The following is a 23781-nucleotide window of genomic DNA, read 5'->3' on the forward strand; positions in this document are numbered from 1 at the left end:
CAGAACACTATAAAAAGAAACAAAGTCTTTCTACTCAGAGGCATCCTCCCCAAATACCACTGATGATCTCAACAAGGGAATCACAGAAATCTGTTGGCATATCCCATCTTAACGAAGCTAGTAGATATGTGAATAATCACATCTAACTTTAAATCACAACATTCAGAATATACTGGATATCTCCACCAGTACAGGCTTAAATGTGTAATGTCATTTCTTGGCAGAATTTTGACTGTCTGCATGACAATCTGATCGCCTATTTCATGATGGAAATCAGAAATTAAACAAGATTTTCTTACTTTCATTGTGGAATACACTTTGTGGAGTTAAAAAACAGTACAGCTCTCGACTTTTGAATAATCATCAAATAGCCCTCAAAAATTTGCAAGCTCTGTTTTGTGGCAAGGACAAACTTTGCTCACTGAGGTTCTAAACTGAGAAATCGCAAAATTCATTTTTTTTTTAAAAAATGGAATCACCATCTGGCAATACTGATTAGGAATAGTGATTAGCTCTTTGCACCTTCAACAAGCGGTGTTGATAACAAAGAACAGCTATTTTTTTTTCCACCACAAGTTATGTTGTCAACAATGTAGGGGGTCAGCAGACACCCTGGTTCACACACAACTGGAAGACATACTATGTAGTAGGTTCACACAACAATAGTCCCACTGACCCTGATCCAGCCAGCACAAATCGCGGGTCAAGCCTCCCGCATCACGCCATAGCCAGCTCGTTGGCGGCAGCATAGCGGCCGGTCACGTTGTGGTAGATCTGTCGTTCAATGTCTCCCAGGAGGGAGCTGGCCCCGATGCGGAACAGCGCCGGAGTCAGCCACTCGTTGCCCAGTTCTTCCTTCATGAGGGCCAGCCAGGTGCAGGAGTCCTTGGCTGTGCGTATGCCTCCAGCCGGCTTGAAACCAACCTGCAGTCAGCAGAAAGTAATAGTGGTTTAAAACTTAATAGAAAAGTTTGCGCAGAATGTAACAACACACGCAGATACACGATGAGAACCCCTCAGGAAAAGTGCAGTTACTATTGGCTAAATTATACAAAAGTAATACATTCTACATATAGTACTCACTGATGTTACACTTTTTGTTCCCATATTTTTAAACAGTATCAACACAAGTGACACAACATTTACAACTAGAGTATGGTTAATTCTGATATATAGTCCTCAAACAAATCTAGAAATACCAACTCTCATATTTTGCCAGAAAGCAAAGTTCAAGCAGCCCACTACTTTAGCACTTCAACTAGACATGCAGTATCTTATCATCGAAAATTGCTGTATCATTGAAAATTGCTGTATCATCGAAGAGATACATTTTCAGGGCAGTTGCGAAAGAAATGGCACTCTGCGATCATAAAATCTGAGTACGTATGGGCAATGAGTCTCGACAGTGTAACTTGTCCTTTTACCAAACATACCTTTTGAGTACAAAAGAGTAAGATAGCTAGCCTAATCTTTGAAGCCGTGTACTGGAAATACTCTGTGACCATACAAATGGGTAATATGGTGAGTCTACCCTTGCACCCGGTTCTGCGACTGTTTTTTGTTTTTTTATGATTCATCGTAGCAAGAATGGGAAATGTGTCACGCCTAGCCTTTGAAACCAGCCTTTGGCTCATATTCTCCTTCTGCAGTAAGCACAAATTTAGACAAGAACGGGGAACATAGTAAGCCTTGCCTTGCAAGTACATGTAGTTCCATGATAACATTCTCTGATCCAGTTTTAGGAAGAGTAGGGTTTGTTGTAAGACTTACCTTGTAACCAGTCTTTTGATAGTACTCTCTGATGGCGCGAACCATCACTAGGCCGACTGGGAGGATGGCATTGACCCCTTCCTTGCCTGTGGAAGTCTTGATAAAATCAGACCCTGTGTGAGAAGGGAGAAATTAGTTTATACTTGATACATAGGCAAGAAAGAATATCTTTGCATCACTAAATCAGAGCTGCTTCACTCTTTTTAAATGTCTGTCATATGGTGTGTGGCTGGTTTACTAATTATAAGAAGGAAACTAGTGACTGTTTTGAAGTCAATATCTAACTATTTGGAGATACTCAGATCTTCTATCATCATCTTGCCTCTAATAAACAATTAATTTCTGAAATCCTAAATATCACAAAAGTGAAAACTATATCATTGCATTCAAATATTTGCTCTTCTAGTTGGAAATCCATTTGCTTTAATCTTTATGATTACTAGGTACAAGAAGCAATTCTATCACTCCCGAATTGAAAGAAAAAGTGATTTGTAATTTGTGCATTACTCGGAGTACTTGTACAACACTCTAATCTCTGTTTTTTTGTCTCTCTTTTTCAACTCAATCTGTAAAGTCCACTTTTATCTTTCCGCATATCTTGCTCTCCAAACTCTTCATTGCCATCTAATTATTTGATCCATTCCTTTGTCTCTCTGTGTTCAGAGTCACATTTCTCATACTCAATTTTGATGTTCCTAAGCCTGCATCTCTCTCAGTGATGAAGTGTACTTGCAAGTAAACTTGTGTTGATTTGAATCTTCAGTCTTGTGTTTCTCTATCTGATTTTAATACTATCTAAATTTTCTACTGTCTACCTGCATGGTTGACAAAGACAAAATAGTGGATTGCATTGGACTAACCTGCCATCATAGCTACAATGCTGGCCTTGTAAACATTGACCAATGAACCCAGTTCTCCGGTCGCAAGAATTGTCTTTAGGTGAGCTTCCCCACATGCCTCGCGGAAAGCACGCACCTCGTCGTAGACCCCTGCAAAGGAAGGTTTGATGTGTTCTGGATAATTTATTTTCTTCATATCCATACATTTGCCAAATCTTATGAGATATGGTACGTTGTTGTATAACTGGCCTGACCATTTTCCTATACATTATAAATCACTCTGGTGTTATCTTAACAACAAAACAACAATAACCCATTATAGTGTTACAAAATGACAGTCAACATAACAGAAATGATGAGTTAGTTAGGACAAGCAGGAATGTGTGTGGTGCATGTTGACCCAGCAGTGACATGCACAGGTCAGGGGTACTCAGGTTCACTCACACTATACAAAAGAAAGTTGTGATTAGGGCTTGGAGGCAAAAGGACATACATATCGGAGGGAGTATGTGACCGGTGTAGAGCACTGGTCCATACCTAACTTTTAATAATGTACACCTCTTTATTTTGTAGTCTACACCAGTTGGTGTGTGAATGCCATGCATGTTTTAAACCCGACTAGTGTCATTCCAAATCATCCTACTATGCAATTCATTCTCCATAGACAGTATGGTATTCACTGCTTCCTGCATTGAGAGTAGTTTGACATTGCAATAATGAAAACGGACTTGTAAACACAACACGAACCTTTCCAGTTGCCTGCCAGTGCATACGCTCTGTTGATGACGACATCAATTTCCGTTGCGCCATCTTCAACCGCCTGCTTGATTTCTGCCAACCGTATCTTGAAAGGAGTCTGACCAGCAGGGAAGCCAGTGGCAACTTGAATATCACATTGTGACAGAAAGAAAAGAGAATATCATTTACAAAATTCCTCTGTAACGCAAAGAATACTCTGAAGAGAGCCTCTGTACACTGAAGAATACAAAACATCTTACTTCAAAACTGAAAATTATGCATGTGAAAATATCAACTTTTACATTATCAATATGACTGCAACCAATACTGGTATTTCGAGGAGGAAAAATTGCAAAACTTTGATATTCCAAAAGTTTCTAAACATCTGATTTTGACCTGATTTTATTTTTTTGTCTGATTTTACTCCATCAAAGTTAACTAGAATACAAAGTGGCTCTTCATTTTGATATCGCCTTCTTATGTCTGCCATATAATGCAACTGATGTGATTACTATAACCAGGAATTCAATTTGAGACCTGGGATTTTTGTAATCCAAGAAAATGTCAGGAAACAAAAGAAAAAAAAAAAAGAGACAAGCATATGCATTTTGTCACGAGCTCTTAGTCTCACAGTTCACGTCTCCATAGATATTTATTACAGGGGAAACTCGGTATAACGAACACTGCTATAACAAGATATCGGTTATTACGAGGAAATTTCCTCGGTCCCAAATTTCCTTCCACACAAGTCTATGTAAAATGTTACTCTTATAGCGAGATCGGCTATAACGAAATAACTGCTATAACGAGATAAATTTTGTGACTTCCAAACATAGAAAAACATAGCCAATCAAACCTGTTGTAGCGCGGTAAAGCAAAATGTCTTCGGTAAAGGCAAAGCTTTACTTCGCCTTTGCTATCATCTTCCGAGATTGTAAAGCTCGATGCGCCAAAAACTGTCTTGTATACACATAATTATTTTCTTCAGTGCACTCCAGCTAGCACTGCCTGTTGTACGTGTTGGAAGTGTGTGTGTGCGCGCACACTGATACATGCAGAAAATGTGGTGGGACGGCCATATGTATACATGACATCATCATGACGTTTAGCAGGTGTGAGGCAATCTGATGCTGTGATTGGCTTTGTACAGACAGAATGTGTCACATACACACACAGCATTGTGCAGACCACTATTTAAGCTTTCCACACAACACACACCCATACCATCACATACATGTACCACCAATCCACAGACAATCTTGACACAATCGCAAGCTATATATAGATTTACAAATTCAAACATCTACAATTGATAAGAAACACATTCTTGATATTGGATTTCATTGGCGAAAAACATCTTCTTACCCATAAAGGTGAGTAATTCCCTCACACACAATATCAAGTTATCAGTATTGATTGAAATATGATGGGTAGTCCCACATGCGCAAATTAATGTCTTTATGTTATGCTTTCTTTTATGCCTACTGATATAACGAGATATCGACTATAACGAGGAAAACGACTTGGTCCCGACCATCTCGTTATATCGAGTTTCCACTGTACTATATTTGAACATTACATTACAAATTCAAAATTCTTTACATAGTGGGAAAAATTCAAATATTGCAATGACTACATTACTCCAGTGATGGAAAACTAGAGTGTTTTTGCATCCCAAGACTGAAATATACACTGGTACCTGATGCTACAGGAATGCGAGAGGCTCCGGCTTGCTTCAGAATCTTGACGGCATCCGGAACTCTTGACATATACACACAAACAGCCCCAACCGTCAGTTCTATGTCAAATGAAGAAAATAATACAAAAAAAAAAATTGTAAAAGTGCAATGCTTATTTTGAAATTAACGGCATACATTATTTAAGAGGAATTGCTCAGTGTGAAAAACCTGCCTCATCAAGTGACATGGTAATCACAACCGTGCACAGATCATAAAATGACTGCATAAATTTTTGTACCTGCTAGCTGGTACATTGTATTTGGGATTCCCACTCATATGTATGCACTCTATTTACCTGCACTAGATCAGAGTTGTATGCATAAGTGGCCTTTTGAAATATCTTGTCAAAAGTCAAATAAAAAAGTTCTTTCCAGTTTCTGGTGTAACCCTCTAGTTCTGGCCATTTTTCATCTCCTTTTATTGTTTTGTTACATCAGCAGTAACCTCTCGTTGTCATCTTTTTCATGTTACTTCCTGAGAAAGGGGTGGGGGGGGGGTAATAATATCACAATCTAAATTGGTACTTACGCCTGTGTTCCATCTTGACAGCTTCTAACAGATCCCTCCTGATAGGGTTCTTGGCCTTGAAACAGAGCCGCTGGACATTTGTGAAGGTGTCATCTCCAGAGAGGGTGGTTAGATCAATGCATGTAGCTGCCTTCAAGAGCCATGCAACCTTCAAACAGACATGAACAAGACACAATCATTAAATATGATCCTAACTTCCTCTATAAATTCTTCCATCATCTGACCGATAGCCAATGCAGCAAATCCCCTAATCAATTTTGATCCGATGTCTAATTTTTGTGCATGAAACATAGCCCATACTAATCTGCATAAGAGAGCTATACTTAGACACATACTACCCAGGTATGATACTTTCTACCCATTGATTGTAACTGCAAAGATTTCAACACCAGAAATAGTCATTACAAGTATGAAAACAAATCAAAACAAAAGAAAATTTAAGACAATGAAAGGAACATCAATGACAATGGTAATGACAGTGACAATAATTGTGTGTAGGAAATGCTCCACACACGGAAATATAGGGCGAAGCTATAATACCACTGGGTTCCTTATGGGGCTTCCTAAAGTAACCATTATTTTTTTGTACATATTGTAAGGGGAGTTCCATTTTTTTTAACTGCTTATTGAAAGTATGAATCTTTTACCACACACAGCAACTTATCTTCCACTTTGACAATAACTGATTTACAGTCAGACTTAGAAATTCATGAGTCAACTTTCTTAATACTGTCAGGCATCTTGCATGACATACAATTATGCATTTTTTTCCCCCATGACAGGTACAAGATGTATCCCTAGTGCTGGAATCAAAGTACTTTTTTCTTTAAATAAATATAACGCTGGACTGCCTGTGGCAGTAAAGGTTTACAAAAACGCCAGGAACCTTGGTCATAATAGCAAGTATCTTCATATGATGTGAACTATTTCTTACACACCTGTATGATAACATTTCTAACTGGCATGATGATATTCCCAATCCCATATTCTTTTTACCTGATAATTTTTCTTGACTGCTCTGCGAGTCCGAAGTTCAGCAGCCCGCTTGAATACAGCTGGCTTGTTGATCCTCACTGCATCAACCCATGCAAGGTCTAGAAGATGTGTAGTAAATTATGCAAACAGAAGGAGCAAAAACAGAATGGCTCACATTACAGCAATATCATTGTTGTTCAGGTTTCAAATCATGAAATGTATGGACATACATATAGGGACATTAGTTGTAAGAAGTGCTGCAATGAAATTCATGCTTTTTTTTTGTAAAAAAAGAAAAAAAAAGTCAACAACAACAACAAAACAAAAAACAAAACAAAACAGAAACACACATTCATCTGCACTCCAGATCCTGGCTTTGAATATTTATACCGGTACATGACTGCTTAGAATTTTCAAACTTAGAAAACCTAAAGCTCAAAAAAAAGGGTCAATGCCAAAGGGGTTGGCAAAGCTGAAAGTGGAAAGTAACCGTTAGACCCAAGATTGAAAGGGGCTGAGCATATTAAATGTTATGGTTACAGAGCAAGTTCTTCTTCTTCTTCTTCTGATAGTCCTGCGTTCTTCTTACTTGAAGATTATTACAGGCGTGATTCATGTTGTGTGAAAGTGCAGTTGTATAAAATATCTCAGGGTGCGAGTAAAACTCAACTAGCAGTCTACACTGCATAGCTTGCCATCAGCTTAAGCCGGAAGGCTTCCACTGATGGGGCTGATATGATGTCAGGGGCAGCGAGTTCCATCCAACAAGTCCGCACAGCAAGTGCAGTGCGTGGGAAGGAAGGTTATGTAATGCAGGATAGACAGTAAATTTTAGATAAGACTTAGGGCCGAGTAGTATGTAGATCTGTCATCTAGATCTAGGAATAGTTACACCGTCTAGTCTAGATATCTACAGTTTATAGTATTTTTTCTTGCCTATAGTATCATTACTACAATTGTAGTACCAGTATTAGAAAATACAGTAATGTCAGTATCGTGATTCGTAGAATTCTACACGATGGTCACGTGTTTTCCTTTCTGTTAATGTTAGTGTTGTACTTCTGGATTCTCGAACTACTACATACTAGCTAAATCGCGTACAAAGTATCACGTCCCAACATCCAACGTGTAAACTATACGTACGGGACTGAAGAATCACAAGGCGCGTCACACTGCATTACGATAAACACACATTTGACGATTGATAACAGTCAAGAACAGAAATCTACTCAATGAAAGTATGATTTGAAATCAAGCTAAAGATATTAACGGTCAGTATATCAGTGAGATGCACAACTTTATATTATATTGTTCACAGAACAGAAGAAAGTCAGTTCATTACCCAACTCGGTGCCCGGATTTCGCGCGGCCATGATGATATCGTTGTTGTTGTTGTTGTTATCGAATTTGCTCTCTTTACTTATCATCTACCTGAAGCTTTTGTTATGACATTTTACCGGTATCATGGACCTAATACACATGGACATTCATCGTATCGTAATTCATGCACCCGTACATCTCAAAAGCGCCACAAAGACATTTTTAGCATGCTTCACTGCTTTGATCCCATGATCGTCATCGCCAGCAAGCCGGGAGAAGAACAAGACGGAGATTCGAGAAATCTAGAAGTATATGCGCAGAAGAAAATAACTCACAAAAATCAAGTAAAGTGAATGTGCAGTTGTAGTGTATGTTAGGAAATCATACCTCAAACAATTTCGCTTGGGATCTAGAGAAGCAGGAAGTTTTTAAAAGAAAGCTAACATTTTGGCAGAATGACTGTCATTTGTGATCTCAATATTTCACTTTTCTCCAGCTTATTCCAGAGCAAAAAGGGACTGTAATGGTAGAGAACAGATATATCTTGCCATTAGGCAAGGTCTTATGCGTGTGCGAAAAATGTGCGAATCAGCAATTATCCATCTTTTGACACAAAAATGATCTCAGGTTTGCTGCTCCTCGTCATCTGTATTTATTTAAAGACTTTTCCGTCTGAAAAAAGGCACATTAGCGAAACGAGACTGAAATGAGGGAAAAGATTCTTTTGTTAGTGACGTATACGATACATGATCACACAATCGTTATTGTCCAGACACCTGAATGTATACTCATTAAGATGCACATATAATCAGGTGTCGGCGACGATCATTACATCAAAGAAAGACTGCAGTGAACAGTCCATGTATATTATCATAAGGTCCATGCCCGTATCCAAAATCAGTCACATGCAGTCAAAGAGATTTTCTCCAGTGGGGAGGAGAAAAATCTCTTTGCATGCAGTCAGTGTGAATGTACGCGGCTGAAATCGATGCTGTTGCTGATACATTATATTTTGCAAACTAAGTTGACATACTACTTATTAAGTAGTATGTAAGCTCGTTAACGTTCAATTTAATCGCTACGTTCATTTTCGTCTAATTCATTCGCGACTGCATCAGTTGATGAATGCAAATGACGTTAACCTGAAATATTTGGGTCAGGTAGATGTCTATTGCATGGGATGTAGAAATGAAAATGAATATAAGTGCGTATAAATTAATGGTCATAAAACAAACAAAACATACCCATAATATTTGGGTCAGGCAGATGTCTATTGTAGGAATGGATGTAGCAATTAAAGAGGGGTATAAAGTGAGTCAATTAATGGTCATAAAACAACGACAACAATAACAACAACAACAACAACAACAACAAAACACAATCATGCCCACAAACAAACTCGATTAAAAACAAAAAAAGACCCAAATCTGGGGTGATCTTCCTCTCTCCTCATCTGCAACAATCTTTTAAATTCATTTAGGAGAAAGAATGAAGAAGGAACGTCATAATCATAGCCATAGTGCTATACGGATTACCTAATGATGTGATCTGCACTTACCGTAAAATTGTTGGTCATGATGTCAAGAACTTCCTCTTCCGATCCGTACCAGTGCGGTAAGACCTTAATCAGCACTTGACTTATAGAAACAAACCATTACACACTTCATACATCAGTTACAACCAAGGATTACAATAGTAGACTGGGAAAAGACAGCCCTCTAAAAAAGAAAAAAGAATCGAGTGAAAATGTTCACTCTTGAAGAAGTGAATAACAAAAAAGAGTGAGATTAGAGTGAAACTTGAGTGAGTTTTGAGTGAACATTTTCATTTTCACTCCTTTTAGAGTGACCTCAGGGATCATTCGAAAATTTTGGAGTGATCCCTGAGGTCACTCCAAAATTAGTGAAAATGAACATTTTCACTAAAAATTCGCTCCAATTTCACTCTAAATGTACTCTCTTCTGTCATTCACTCCTTTATGAGTGAGCATCTTCACTCGATGTTTTAAGAGATAAAGTCACCCCTATTTCTTAAGCTGGAGAAAGAAAAAAAACAACTTATTATCAATTACAGACAAAACATAATCGTTGCGTCATAATTTACTATCATAATGAGTATCTAATGGCATTAAGCGAGTGCTATCAAAGCAGTCTGATTGCCGACCATAATTTGCAGCCACCACTGCACTTAGCCTATTGATGAACATGATGAAAGGGGAGGAAACCAAAACTAATAGAGAAATGTGGATTGAGTTTGGCCCCAAACCAAGAGAGGAATGTGGATTGAGTGAAAGCAGCAACATAAGTACAACACATCACTGAAATTTTGAGGAAAATCGATGCAAAAGTTATGAATATGTAAAGTTTTGGTGTTTGAACCGCTGGATGATGAGACTACAAGAGGTTATGACGTCATGTGTGGACAACAATACTATATGAAAGAAGTAAAGGGAATTCCGCAAAAACTAATTTTTCATGAAAACTGCATATTCCATCAACTTGATACTGACATGCGCGGTTAGTCAAGATTGAAAAAGAGAGTTGCAATCGAAGGCATATTTCCCTTTTACTCAAGTATGCACCAGCTTGCACCATTAAGAGCTAAAGATTGAAAAAGCTCCCTACCGTGGGAGGGCGGACACCCCTCCCACACCCCCCCCCCCCTCGCTCAGTCGCTTCGCTCCCTCGCACACGCACATCTGCGCGCGCGCAGAGATGCTGAGTCACGAAAATCTCACTAATAAAATTTTTTTGAACTTGGCATCTATGTGCTACATAAGTGAATTTTTGTTAATACTTCGATTGAAATCGAAGGCATATTTCCCTTTTGTCTTTCAAAGTAAGTAAAAGATAGTCACTCAAGTATGCACCAGCTTGCACCATTAAGAGCTAAAGATTGAAAAAGCTCCCTACCGTGGGAGGGCGGACACCCCCTCCCACACCCTCCCCTCGCTCAGTCGCTTCGCTCCCTCGCACACGCACAAATGCGCGCGCGCAGAGATGCTGAGTCACGAAAATCTCACTCATCAAATTTTTTTTGAACTTGGCATCTATGTGCTACATAAGTGAATTTTTGTTAATACTTCAATTGGCCAAAACTTGGTCAGTTGCTCTTTGTCATCCATTGATAACTTAATGTATGCAAGATCATCTATCTGCTATATTTTTTTTTAATCTCAGGTTTAAAAAACACATTGAAAAACAAGAGTTGTTATATTATCTCAAGGACCACTGGTTATACAAGGCGTAAATTTTATATGGGTCATATATATAGATTTATATATCACATGGAACAATATCAAGAGAGGTCTCGTTAATGCTGTATGATGGTCTCTTTATATCTTCTCAGTACTTCATGTTTAAGCTTCAATAATATCTTAAAAATAGGTATGTGTTAGCTTGTTACTGAATACAGATTAAAGGTATTAACCCTAAAAAGACTGGGCTATTTTGGTAGCTTGAAAGACTTAGGCCCCCCCCCCCCCCTTAAGATCTCGGCCGTGGATCGCGCGATCGCCGCGGAAATTTGCACAATGGTAGTGTGCGATGTAATCTACAAGATCGTATATCTAAATTTTACAAAATAGTCTTCTTTTATTTTATTTTGATTAATTATGCTAATTTATGCAAGAAATCAGACTCTTTGATTTAAATCAGTAAATAAAGCTCCAAAAGTGCTCATTTTTTGCCTAATTATTCTTTGTGGCATTCTTGGCAAATGTACTTGAAAAAAAATTCGGTATCAAAATTAATTTCTTATTTATTTTATTGTTTTATGAATTTCTTATGTATTTCCTTGTTTTTTCGACCTTTTGTTTTTGTTGTTTTTTTAAACAAAATTTGTGGCAGACACTTTTTGAAGCATAATACTCCTAAAACAAATAAATTTTAGCCATTGAGAGTAAAAATAAGAATATTTATATGAACCATGTGAAAAAACTCAATTTGCATTGACTTTGTACACAGAATCACATCTTTGAGCCATTTTCGGCCTCACGTGCATGTACAAAAAGTTATGTAACTTCAGAACCTCACCTCCGGGCGTCACAAATTTGGTGTCAAAATGTGCGGGAAACTCGAAAGAAAAAAGTCATAGAGCATCGCGGCAAGAGCATTGCGCGTTGCAGAGTGATCGCGCGAAATGTCGAGGGGGGGGGGCCTTTTAGGCCCCCCCCCCCCCCCCAGTCTTTTTAGGGTTAAGTCTGTGTCTCAGCATGGACCTATTACACATGGACATTCATCATGTCGCTAATTAATGCATGCCTATATCTGTGTCAAAAGTGTCACAAAAACATTTTAAACATTCTTCCCGAGCTTTGATCGCATGATCTCCGCCGCCAGCAAGCCAGAGCTGCAAACACAACGCAGCTTTGGAAATTATAACACTAATGTGCAGAAGAAAATAACTGTCCTAAATCAAGGAATATCCCTTTGTGCAGTTGTGGTATGTATCAGTATATCACGGCTAAGATATCTTCACTAGCAAAATGTAGATACTTCTAGAGAGAAAGCTAACTATCTAACTAATTTTGATTATGATTTGTTATCTCATTTTCCAGAGTAAAAAGAGACAGCAAGGGAAGTGGACATGTATGTCTCATAGGCAATGTCATATGTGTGACCGATAGCGAGCGAGTCTGTAATTTCTAAGCAAAATTCACGAAATGAGTCTTGTTCTGACGTTTGCTGCTTCTCATCATTGGCATTTAGTCAAAGACTTTTCCACTTGAAAATGCGCATCAGCCAAATAAGACCGGAATTAAGTAAACAGTTCCTTTGTCATTGACGATGCCTAATTATACAACCATCATTTTCGAGACACCTGTACGTACTCATTAGGCGTTTTCACATCAGCCCGATAAAAATCCAAGCTCGAGATATTTTCCAATTTCCCAAGTCAGAAAATAGCGCGCTATTTCGAAACATCGGGCTGATGTGAAAACGCCTATTGAGATGCGCATAGTCAGGTGGCGGTGGATCTCGTACTTCAACACGTTCAAAGTGGTTGGATTCGTTGAAAGTCCATTTGTTAGTAGGTCCATGGTCTCAGAGAGTTAAACAACAGTTCGGTTTGTTATCTTGTCCATCGTATATATCCTTTAACCCAGAACTGAGAATATTCAAAAGTCATTTCAGTACAATGTACTTTGGTATAACCTTATTATTTCACTTTCTGTTAAAAGTGCAGTATCATTATCATGCAAAAGCAAATCCACCATTGAAATGGTTAGTATAATCATATTTCTTTGTAACAATATTATAATCATGACCTATCCAAACAGCTACATTTATGCCCATGCTACCTTTTTCTGTTTATTCAATAATACATAATCATACAGTACAAATTGTATATACTTTGGTGTGATATTACTCTTCAAGTTGTAAACTGTCTCATGTTATTGTATTGTACGTAATTTTGTATGATTCTTTCTATTTTTTTTTTCGTGTATCAGAGCCCCTTTGTAACTCATTTCTCCAAACTATGAGAGCTACCCAGTCCCTGTGGAGTGATGCACGTTACTCCGGACATCCGTTATTCCGAAACACACAAATTTTGTATACCAAGAGGTTTGTTTATCCTAAAATGAAAAAAGTGTTCGTTAATCATTTGTGACATTATTCAGTTAAGGTCAGTTTATCTAACACCAAAAAACAAACAAACAAACAAACAAAACAAACAAACAAAACAAACAAAACAAACACAAACAAACACAAACAAAAAACCAATCAATCAAACAAACAAACAAAAACATACATCTGGAGTACATAACTTATCAATGCATAAAAATACACAAATTACATACGTATGGTTTTCTATAGGGCCCCCTTGGGAAGCCAGGCTTGTGAGTGGGGCCCTATGAATCCATAGACTATAGACTTCATGAAAAATGAATACCATAAACCCACAAATACACACACACATCCACACACACGCACATACACACACACACACACACACACACACACACACATATTCACACCACGTCACAGAACACACGAGCCTATAATATTATGTGTAGGCTTTCCCATCAAGATAAAACCAAAGTTTAAAACCAACTTAAGATAGTTCACTTCAAAGGTATTTCTGAAGGTTCGTTAGTCTGAAGATGAGATGAGGTTCATTATTCTGAAGGTTTGTAATTCGAAAACGAAATATACGCTTCGTTACTCAGGAGGTTCGAAAGTCCGAAAATGAAATAAAGTTCGTCAATCCGAAATTTAAAAAAAAAAGGTGCATGATACAACGAACCTTCGGAATAACAAACTGCATACACCCTGTGAAAAAAAAAATAAATGAATACATTTGAAAATGCTGTTTCCTAGTCTGTTATTTCGCGTTGATTGCTCAAAGAGTTCATAATTTTACGCAGACAGTGCAACAGTTATGCAGTCAATAATACCTTTTTGGGAGACACGAATGCCACATACTCTTTGTTTGCAATTTAGACATGAAAATAAAGACTGCAATATATTCATATGTCAAATGAACATTGACACACTGTTTCCAAACACGAACATGAAATTGTTTAAATCAAAGGTTTTATTCATCGAAGGTAAGAGTGTTAAAAAAGGAGAAAAAAAGGAGATATCCATGTATTCATTACGATTATAATTACTGAGATGAAAATGACACTGGTTGACGTCACATGATTATAGCACAGATTGCATCGAAAGCATTAAGAGTAATGTGAGACGTTGCAATTCAGTTACAGTGTTTCATCAGGTAATTACAGGTAAGCATTAATATTGCACGATGTGTTTTTTTTTTTCTATTTAAGCCAGAGAAGTCGGTTATAACAGGCTAAAATAAACTGAGAGCACAACATTATGAAAACAGGAGAAGAAATTAGTCTCAACACAGACATTGACTATAAAGAAAATACTAGTAAATAATGTAACATGTACTATCATAGGCCTACCGATGTAGAGAAGCTCCTTACATGTAGGGCTGGTGTGAATGGCAGTAATTTACATATTGTTGTTTTTTTGTCAAAATTCATTGTATGAAATTTGTAGTAATGAAGAGTTTGGATTCTTACCAAATTATATCACATTCTTCAAGATTTTCGCGTATAGCCGTTATTGTGCCGAGACAAAACCCCGTATTTTATCAATTCATAGGCCTTTACAAGCGCGACAACAGGTTTAGTCGCGTTTACTCAAAATTAATGCATGGCAAGGTACAAAATGGCCTAGATTTTGAGACTGAGGTTAAACATCAAAGATATCAATTATCATATACAAACATATCAAGATCTGAATAAATAGTGATAAACATGATAAATGTGAAATCAGACAAAACTAACCGCTTTGACAACAACATTGCTTTCACTTTTCAAATCAGTGCAAAAGCTGGTATTAGAAACGGGTTTGCCATATTACTTGGTTCTTTCACCCTGAATGAACATAATCTGTTTTGCATTATGCAAATAGCAAAGTATTCTTAAAAAAATGAGTACATTTCTCTATTCATACTCTGCCAATGCAAATGAATATACAGAAATTGTGATCGTTAGAAAATAAGATTTGACATTATGCCGTTTGATGAGTAGTAATCTTAGAGCAAATCTGTATAAAATGTGGGAAATATACACCGTGATCAGTCGATATCACACTTCCCATTGAATTGGTAATATAATAAAATCATGTCACCATGATGCGTTATCGTGGTATAAGCTTTGCGTAAGTTTTTGCAGCATTGGTACACTCTATAACGACCCTCGATCGTTTTGCATAAAATTACGAACGTTTTTACTCCGGCATTCTCTTTCACAAGGTACAATTTACTTTGCACTGGTACTCAGGGGTTCAAGGAAAACAATCACATTGAATCTTACCGTTAAGCAAATACACGTACAGTAAGACACTGGAATATTTCCTCATAATCATCGTGCGACGTAAACGCCTGGAAAAGTTCGCATCTTCCAAAGATGGAGGTGTTCCATGAACATTAATGTATTCCTTGTTTCATACAATTAGTCATCTGTTAACCCCAATGTTACCCCTCACTCAGGCCCAAAATCAGCATATACCACTTCATAGATCATCACATACCATGAATAACAATTTTCAAACAAAGTATAGGCACAATGCACTTTGTTAATACCTCGTAAATTGCAAGTCCTTTAACCCATCACAAACCTGCAACTATACAAGACTTGGTGTACATCATTAACCAAGATTTAGCTTTTCTAATCAAAATTGTTGCTTTCACATTAATCATCTACACTCAGTTGGACGGCTTTTGAAATCAAATGAGACAGAGAACTGTCAGCAAAGGTGACTGAAAATAAGCATTTTTTATCAGCAGATGCAGTTTTCAAATAAAACTGAAGTTCTGACTCAATCAGACGTTGTATCACTTTGGGTTTGTTACGGGCCATCATTTACTGTTAATAAGTAGTGACAGAGCCTTCAGTACAACACAAGTTTCAACATCAATCAGTTAAGCTGGTTGCAGGTCAGCAACAAACACATTCGAACGTATTCATGTTTTCTTGGCAGAAGTTGAAATTGTTTAGGCGCTGCAGCAGTCTATTCCTGTTTAATCATCGAGTATTCCTAGAAAATGAGTGAACTTTGTCATTAGATTTAATCATACCACGAACTCCGCGCAGTCATTTGGACGTAGACACAATAATCGGGTCCACGGCACGAGCTGCACACCAGCGAGTCATACAACCCACGAGCTAATCACATGTATTATGTGTATATAGCTCGTGGGTGGTATGACTTGTTCGTGTCTAGCTCGTGGGATGACCCCTTATAAACAATAGGAAATTAAGATGTTGAGTTAACCACTTTGAGTTGGGTAAGAAAAAGCAAGCTGATCTATGCCTCATTTTTTTATTGTGATTGAGTTGCTGCATAAAAAAAAAACTAATCAAAGCATTTCAGCAACACCGAAGAGATTGTTTGTCATTCGTTCACTTTGAGTCCCAGCTCTCTAGATGATTTACTTTTCTAATATCCTTGTCACCCCCGTCGTCCACCTTCTACGTTCAATACACGATAGATTATCGTCACAAGTACCATAGATCGAAGGCTCGGAGATAATCTTCTCTGGATGAAAGGTCAGTGATGTCATCTGTTCGAATGACGTAGGGCTTTGTATTTCTGAAAACCGTCCTCCATACGTCATCTTCGAAGAAACGTCCATTCGATATCAACTTCTCATCGAAAACTTTCCATTTTAGGCGCTCCACTTTAGCCAGCGCCTGCGTTAAAGCTTCCCTCGTCTCGGTAGTCGATTCCCTCTTCATGAGGAAAACAAATTCGTTGAGGAGCTTCATCGTTGGCTCCGTCGCCGCATAGTATGCAAACCCATCACACATACTCGACTCTCTAGCACTGGAGAAGTAGACATCGTGGCTCAATGGCGTGAACACTGGCGTGGGTTCTCTAAGCCATACCGACTCGCTTACTGAGAAGAGAACGTCTACACCGTTCAAAAGGAATCGGAGGATGTAAACGATTCGCCTGATTGTAAAAGCTCTATTCAACGACGATCGTTTGGTATTTGCGTATTCAACGGTCACCTTCCGTTGGCGAAGAGCGCGAAGAGTTGCGAACGAACTTTTATCCTCCGCTATAATGAACACGTGATCATTTACACGGCTTCTCTTTAAACTCTCGAGCCAGTTCTTTGTGACATTCAAGATTTGGCGGTTCGTAGTCGTCACGACCACCCTGTTTCGTGGTTTCTCGGTCGGAATCGGTTGCGATCGGGTGTCTATAATGTGACCTTCGGGGCTCGCTTTCCCCAAGAACTGGAACACTCCGAGACTTCGTGGCGGTAGATTCGACCGAGCGTCTGTTACGTAATCGCGTCGGGAATACTGGTGTATTTCTGGATGATGAGAGAGAACAGATCGATGAGAAACACTAAAAGTTCAACCATCAAAGAAGTCATTGTCACTTTTATCCTCAGTCATTATGAAAGGAAAGTGCTGTTAAATACAATATCATAATGTGTATGTGTGTGCGGTGTGTGTGTGTGTGTGTGTGTGTGTGTGTGTGTGTGTAGACAGAGAGAGATTAAATAGACATAGACACTTTTCTAAGCCCTTTATCTTTCAATGAAAAGGTGTTGAATAATATCTCTTAATTATCTCTTGATATCTCTTAAAAATTTATATCTTTGTTTTAAAAATCACTGTTTACTTACATGGAATGTAATGCGAAAACAAACCCATTAGAAAGTACGACATAGTATAAAGCGACAACCTAAATTTTGCTACAATATCAAAACAGAGTGGTTCAACATCAAAATAAATGACGTTAAACAACAAAATCAATTTGCTTCACGAGATACCTGTACAATAATACATTGTATATAATTTATACACACATATATTTCTCAAATAAGCACTGTTCAGACTAAAGTGATTACCTGCAACTTGGAATTCTGACGCCACAAGCCAGCTGATTGTGAACCCAAAGCTGAACGCAACCAAGTTGAAGACCATCTGACAAGAAACAAATTATTTAACATTTGGTAAAATATTCAGAAAAACGATGGGAAAGACAATATGATAATCAAGGGCAAACCATCCTGGTTTTGCGCGGTGCATGCGAAGGATGAATTAAGTGGGTGAAAAGATAGAAAGTAAAACTTATGATGATATTATATGAACACAACCAGAAACTATTCTGAAGGGAGAAGCAAAGTTACAGGCCATGTCAGGGTCATGTCGGGTTCTCCTGTTGTCTGTGGTAGATGGGGAGTAGCTTCTTCAATGGGTGGAAAAGGAGTGTTCTTCCCTTTTCGTGTTGTCGGCAGGTTTTTCCACACTGTATACCATAACAACAAAAGTTGCTCCTTACTACCAGAGAACTTGCCCGATATAGCAACAACCAATGTATGAATCTAGATGGATTCCACAGGTGGAAATGTATATAAGTAGGAATTGATGAAATAAACAGCTTCTCACTACAAAATTCTTATAGGAACAATAAAATAAATATCCATAGAGTTGCATAACCTGACCTATAGAAGTAGTATCCCCTTGCTCTGATTATTGTCGTATGAAGACAATTATGTCTCCAGCGGTTTGTTTTTATTTAGAGGTTTGTGGCTGTACCGGATTTACTTCGTTTTCCCGCCATCTACTTGTTCGTTAATTTTATTTCTTATCTGATTCTATCAAAGATTTATTCGCATATACTCATGTTCTGTAAGCTCCACCCATATCTCTTTTCAAGTGAAAAACTCTGTAACATTGGCTTTGTTCACTAAATTGCTGATACAAGGCATTGTTCAAGAACAGCCATGAGCTCAGCTCGGCGTTATCATATTCTGAAATACAAAGGAGTCCGTGTTTTAGACGTTAGTCATTTGCGTAAGTCTCAAAGGCATGTAGTCTACAAACGTGGAAACTAGCAGTCAACAAAGGTGGAAACCAGGAAAGGGGATCTGAGTACAGTCTCCGCCATTATTGACAAATCCGGAATGTTTATTATTCTCGTAGTGTAAACCTCTCATGCCATTGGGTCGAACGACTTGTCTTTTGTTAGGCGGAATGCCGTGAAGAAAGTCAGACAAAATGTTAACCTATTCTGCCTCCGGGGCATTAATCTCTCCAAGCAAGCAAATGCCGTACAAACACCCTGACGTGATGGAAACTCGATGAAATCCGACGTAAGGATCATTCCAAATCTCCTTTAGATTGTCCACCTCATATATCGCGAGTATCCGTTGCCATAATCAACACTCCCAAACATACGAGAGTGTATGTGTGTGTGTGGGGGGGGGGGGGTGTTACAGTATATAAACGAAATGCACGACTTATAAAACATTGGCTTTCGTGCAGAGGCATTTACGTACATTATACATGTTATTTGCTTGCGAACATAGACAAACGCAGGCATATGTTATAGATATCACAATACGATAATCAAACCTTCTTTGAAGGTTTAATTATTCTTAGATCATTTTGGGGGCCTGACGAACAACGCATACGTGAGTGCATACATGCTGAATAATTATTAGAGAGGACAGCAGAAGCAGAAAACGCAGAATCCGAAATTCAATTGCGACACTAATGTGTTTACAAAAGATATGTACACAGAGCGAGAAATGATAGCACTGTGATATCAATAGTCACATTCTCGTTAAATCACTATTAATTAAGAGCTGGTTTGTTTTGTTTTATTTTGTTGTTGTTTTTTTTTTGCATGAAGATTCTCTTCTGTAAAATAATATTATAGTGTAAAATAACAGATGTAACTGTCCACTTATTCACTTGTAAAATACACCAGGTTTAGGGGAAATGATATTAACGAAAGCAATACTTAATTCTTTTAACGTCGAGAACTATCATAGTATTGATTATCGAAAGAAAAATATTACGAATAAAACTGGTGACCCTTTTGATATGATCCTATACTTACCATTTCCATCACTATTAGTATTGTTCCGTTTGTAATTATAAATTTGAAAATGGTGAGATTGGTATGATTTTCATCACCCAAGTGATCTTGCCAGTGTAAGCACTATAATATCATTATTTCTATAGAGAACTGCCATGCCTACATTTGTCATGTTTGTACCATTTGGCAAATACCGAAGCCAAGATCCAAAATTCTAGCGCCTTTACCACCAGACACTGCCAGATCACAGTACTCCAAATGCAAGATTTGAAAATCCCGCTGTTCTATCGAAATTGTATCTTTAGAAGAAAAGAAAAAAATATTCAACGAAAGTAAGATGTAAGTTAATTGCTTACATGGTTATTGTGAAAAATTTTCGTCTTTCATAGTGCAACACTTGTTCAATCTTTATAACGATTTTGAAAGTGACGGACACTGTCATTGCTAATTTCCAACTACTCGAGGTATGACCTACAGTAAGTGCACCCTGGTATTAAAACATTCATTCTTTTTTCGAGTCAGTGTCAACGAGTCGTTGTTGTGAATCTTCACAAACTCTAAGGATTAACAAACAGACCTGAAGAGTACTGCTCCGTTCTACTGGTGTATGCATGACTCGCCCTGAGGCAGTTCATGAGAAACTCAATCTCCCTATGACAACAACAGAAATCAAACTGATAAATAAATAAATAGATTAAAAAATCAACATTACGTCATATTCTACCACGCCACTGACTCTGTTCTCGTTTTAACCCATATCTTGTTTCATTTTGAGTTCTATACAAACTAATGTCGTTGACGATATGGGCAAGACAGTGACCACGTTCTTATTTTCTGGATCTTTCTTCCGAATGAACGTGTATAGTAGCTCAGGCCCAGCTACATCATAGTTTTATTACGCAACTATAATCTAATACTGTTAAGGTCTCTCATCTGAAGCATGACAAGCACAATACAAAATTACAGCTAATCCATGAACTATAAAAAACATTGAAAAACGCAACAATGTGGAGACATCTTATCAATAGTGTCCTACCTGAAATGTTACGTATGTGTGTAGAGGAATGTAAGTCTAAAGACGAAATCTGAAGCGAGCCTGCTTTCTCATCCATAGTATATTACCGGATTGCAGAGTCTTATCTAAGCATCCAATTCAGAAGGGTCTTGCAAGGATCGGCTGCTTTTCATTATGCTAAGTATTCATGTTGAATAATGCTTGGGATACCAAAGCTTAGATTTCCTGAGAAAGGCAGAAGAAACCTACAGACTGATAGTAACCGTACCTCTCTTGTGACCGCTGATTGTTCGCAAGTGCCCTTTAGCTCCAATGAATGATGACGAGTGAGATGAGTTATTACGTAATACAGTAACAGTCTAAAGACGCATTCTCTTCCTTACACAGGGCTTTCATGGTCCGCTGAGTTTACTCTTCATTCGAAACGAGCCACGCCTTAGCGAATGGCACCAATAAGGTTTTGTGTCCAGTAACCCTCTCGGAGCAAATGTCTCGAAGTCTCACAGTTATTACATACCATCATCTTGCCCCTTGGGAATACCAGGGTTAATCAACCGGTTTTGGAAGTCAGTTCACAAGCTTCCCGTTCGCATCTTGAGTTGTCTGATCTCGTTTGTTCGGCAGTGCTCAGTGTACAGAGCCATGTTAAGGGGACAAAATGTTGGTGCTCAAACGGGGAAAAAACACACTAATCTTCTGCATTAATCTACCTTTGCAGTCGTTGCTATATGCATACATGCATCGGAATGCCAAACTTTTTTCAACTTTTCAAACACGTCCTCATCTTATTTTCGCACCTGTAAGCCCCCTTGAGATGGTCATCGTGTGCCTTGCCTTAATACAGTCATGTGAATGCCAAGAAGGGTGTGTCACATAGTTGTCCCTGCATATGTGTAAAAGGCGTGGCCCTCACAGAGAAGGTGTCTCGTATGTGGTGGTATTATTAATTGTCAGATCTTCTTACCCTAGTGATTAAGAATCTCGACGCCATCTCAGCTGCCTGCTGCGACGCGGAGAACCCCCCAGTGAGAGGGTATCACTCATCTGCAGAGAGGAAATCCATAATGACGGGTTAACTTAAAATGCGTAAATCCACTTGTACGACTCACACAAACCTTGGGCTGTGAGATTTCATTCTGCACCTATATAGTAGTGGATAGCAAAAGTAAAACTTCCTCTGCGGTTTATCTGGGGTGGACCTGCCTATCATAAGTTGCATCCCGCACTTATTTCTATACGCAGTCACAATATATATTGTACTTATCTTTTATATATTACATATGTACACACACACACACACATACACACACACAAAAGGCGCTAAATCCATCATTTTCCAATGGATTTAGCGCCTTTTGGTTGCAAGCTCTTCATATATATATATAAATAGATAAATATATATATATATATATATATATATATATATACTGTATATACAGCGACATTGCATTTCTCAGATATAGACATATGTATATGTATTATTGATTTAGCAAAGTATTGGCAGGTACACACTGATTGTCAAAAGAAAAACGGTTATTGCATCTTTGCCAACAATAAATGAATGAATAAATAAATAAAGAAAACTTGGTGAAAAAAATGCATCAACGGTTTTCTCTTGACAATCACCCAATCAGTCAATGTATATTTATATCATATGAGGATTCTCGTCCGTGTGTTGGTTCCAGTACACACAAAAGATGGAAAGGAAATAAGAGATTGTAATGCTTGTTACCGTTCAACAACTTTTAACGGTTGCACCATATTTTCAATGCGTCACGTGTCTTCAGGGTTTCGGACAACAGAGGACGCTAACTTTGCATTTCGATCTTTTTTTATTTATATTTTGTATATCCTGTATCTATATCTAACTATATAGGCATATATAATATATAATACTTATATAGATAGATAGAGGCAAGGAGCAACTTTCTTCTCAAGTCTAATTTCTTATACATGCTACCCACAATGAGACACCGCGTACGTTTGGGAAAGGAACAATCTCTCGCACTATATATACAAATGTATATATTTCTATTGAAAATCGTTTCTACGATGTTGTCATTAAGTTACATTTTATGGCTGATTATGCTAGCCCATAGATTCTTCACATTTCATTAAGGTCCTATACTTTGAGATGATACGTTGTGTGGAAAAGTTATCATGAAAGCAAAGCATAGGCCCTACTGCACACAAACACACGAATGCACACGTACTCGCGAACACACGCAAAGTAAAACCTACAACATCATAGACAACATCTGCAAGGTATAAGTCACGCAGTATTAATCTGCGGATAGATCATAAAGATATGACGAATAAAGTGAGACGCATTCAGGTGCGTATTGTGACAACTCGAAAAAACACTGAATGGGCTTTTAGAATAAAAGTCGGGTAAAGTTTGGGTGTGTTTATAGACATAGACGCCTTCCAAGAAAAACTTAGTAATGAACAAACTCTAATTATCGTTTTATACACAGTACTTACGT

General features: G+C 38.0%; 2 protein-coding genes across 2 annotated transcripts; both read right to left on the reverse strand.

Annotated features, from left to right (window-relative positions):
* Positions 1-254: 254 nt before the first annotated feature.
* On the reverse strand, positions 255-7962 carry LOC139709575 (deoxyribose-phosphate aldolase-like). Its single transcript, XM_071621531.1, has 8 exons — positions 7932-7962; positions 6611-6708; positions 5615-5762; positions 5047-5145; positions 3357-3491; positions 2631-2759; positions 1771-1883; positions 255-924 (listed from the first exon to the last, which is right to left on the reverse strand). Exons 1-8 carry the CDS (start codon positions 7960-7962, stop codon positions 718-720), a joined length of 960 nt encoding a protein of 319 aa, XP_071477632.1. The 3' UTR covers positions 255-717.
* Positions 7963-16931: 8969 nt separating this feature from the next.
* On the reverse strand, positions 16932-22321 carry LOC139709580 (uncharacterized). The gene is made up of 3 exons (XM_071621537.1): positions 22260-22321; positions 18302-18377; positions 16932-17758 (listed from the first exon to the last, which is right to left on the reverse strand). The coding sequence occupies exons 1-3, from the start codon at positions 22284-22286 to the stop codon at positions 16932-16934; spliced, it is 930 nt and encodes a 309-aa protein (XP_071477638.1). The 5' UTR covers positions 22287-22321.
* Positions 22322-23781: the final 1460 nt, after the last annotated feature.

Source organism: Diadema antillarum, unplaced genomic scaffold (assembly GCF_040938485.1).
Source record: "Diadema antillarum isolate AM-2024a unplaced genomic scaffold, OU_Dant_1.0 seq00001451_RagTag, whole genome shotgun sequence".
Lineage (NCBI taxonomy): Eukaryota > Metazoa > Echinodermata > Echinoidea > Diadematoida > Diadematidae > Diadema > Diadema antillarum.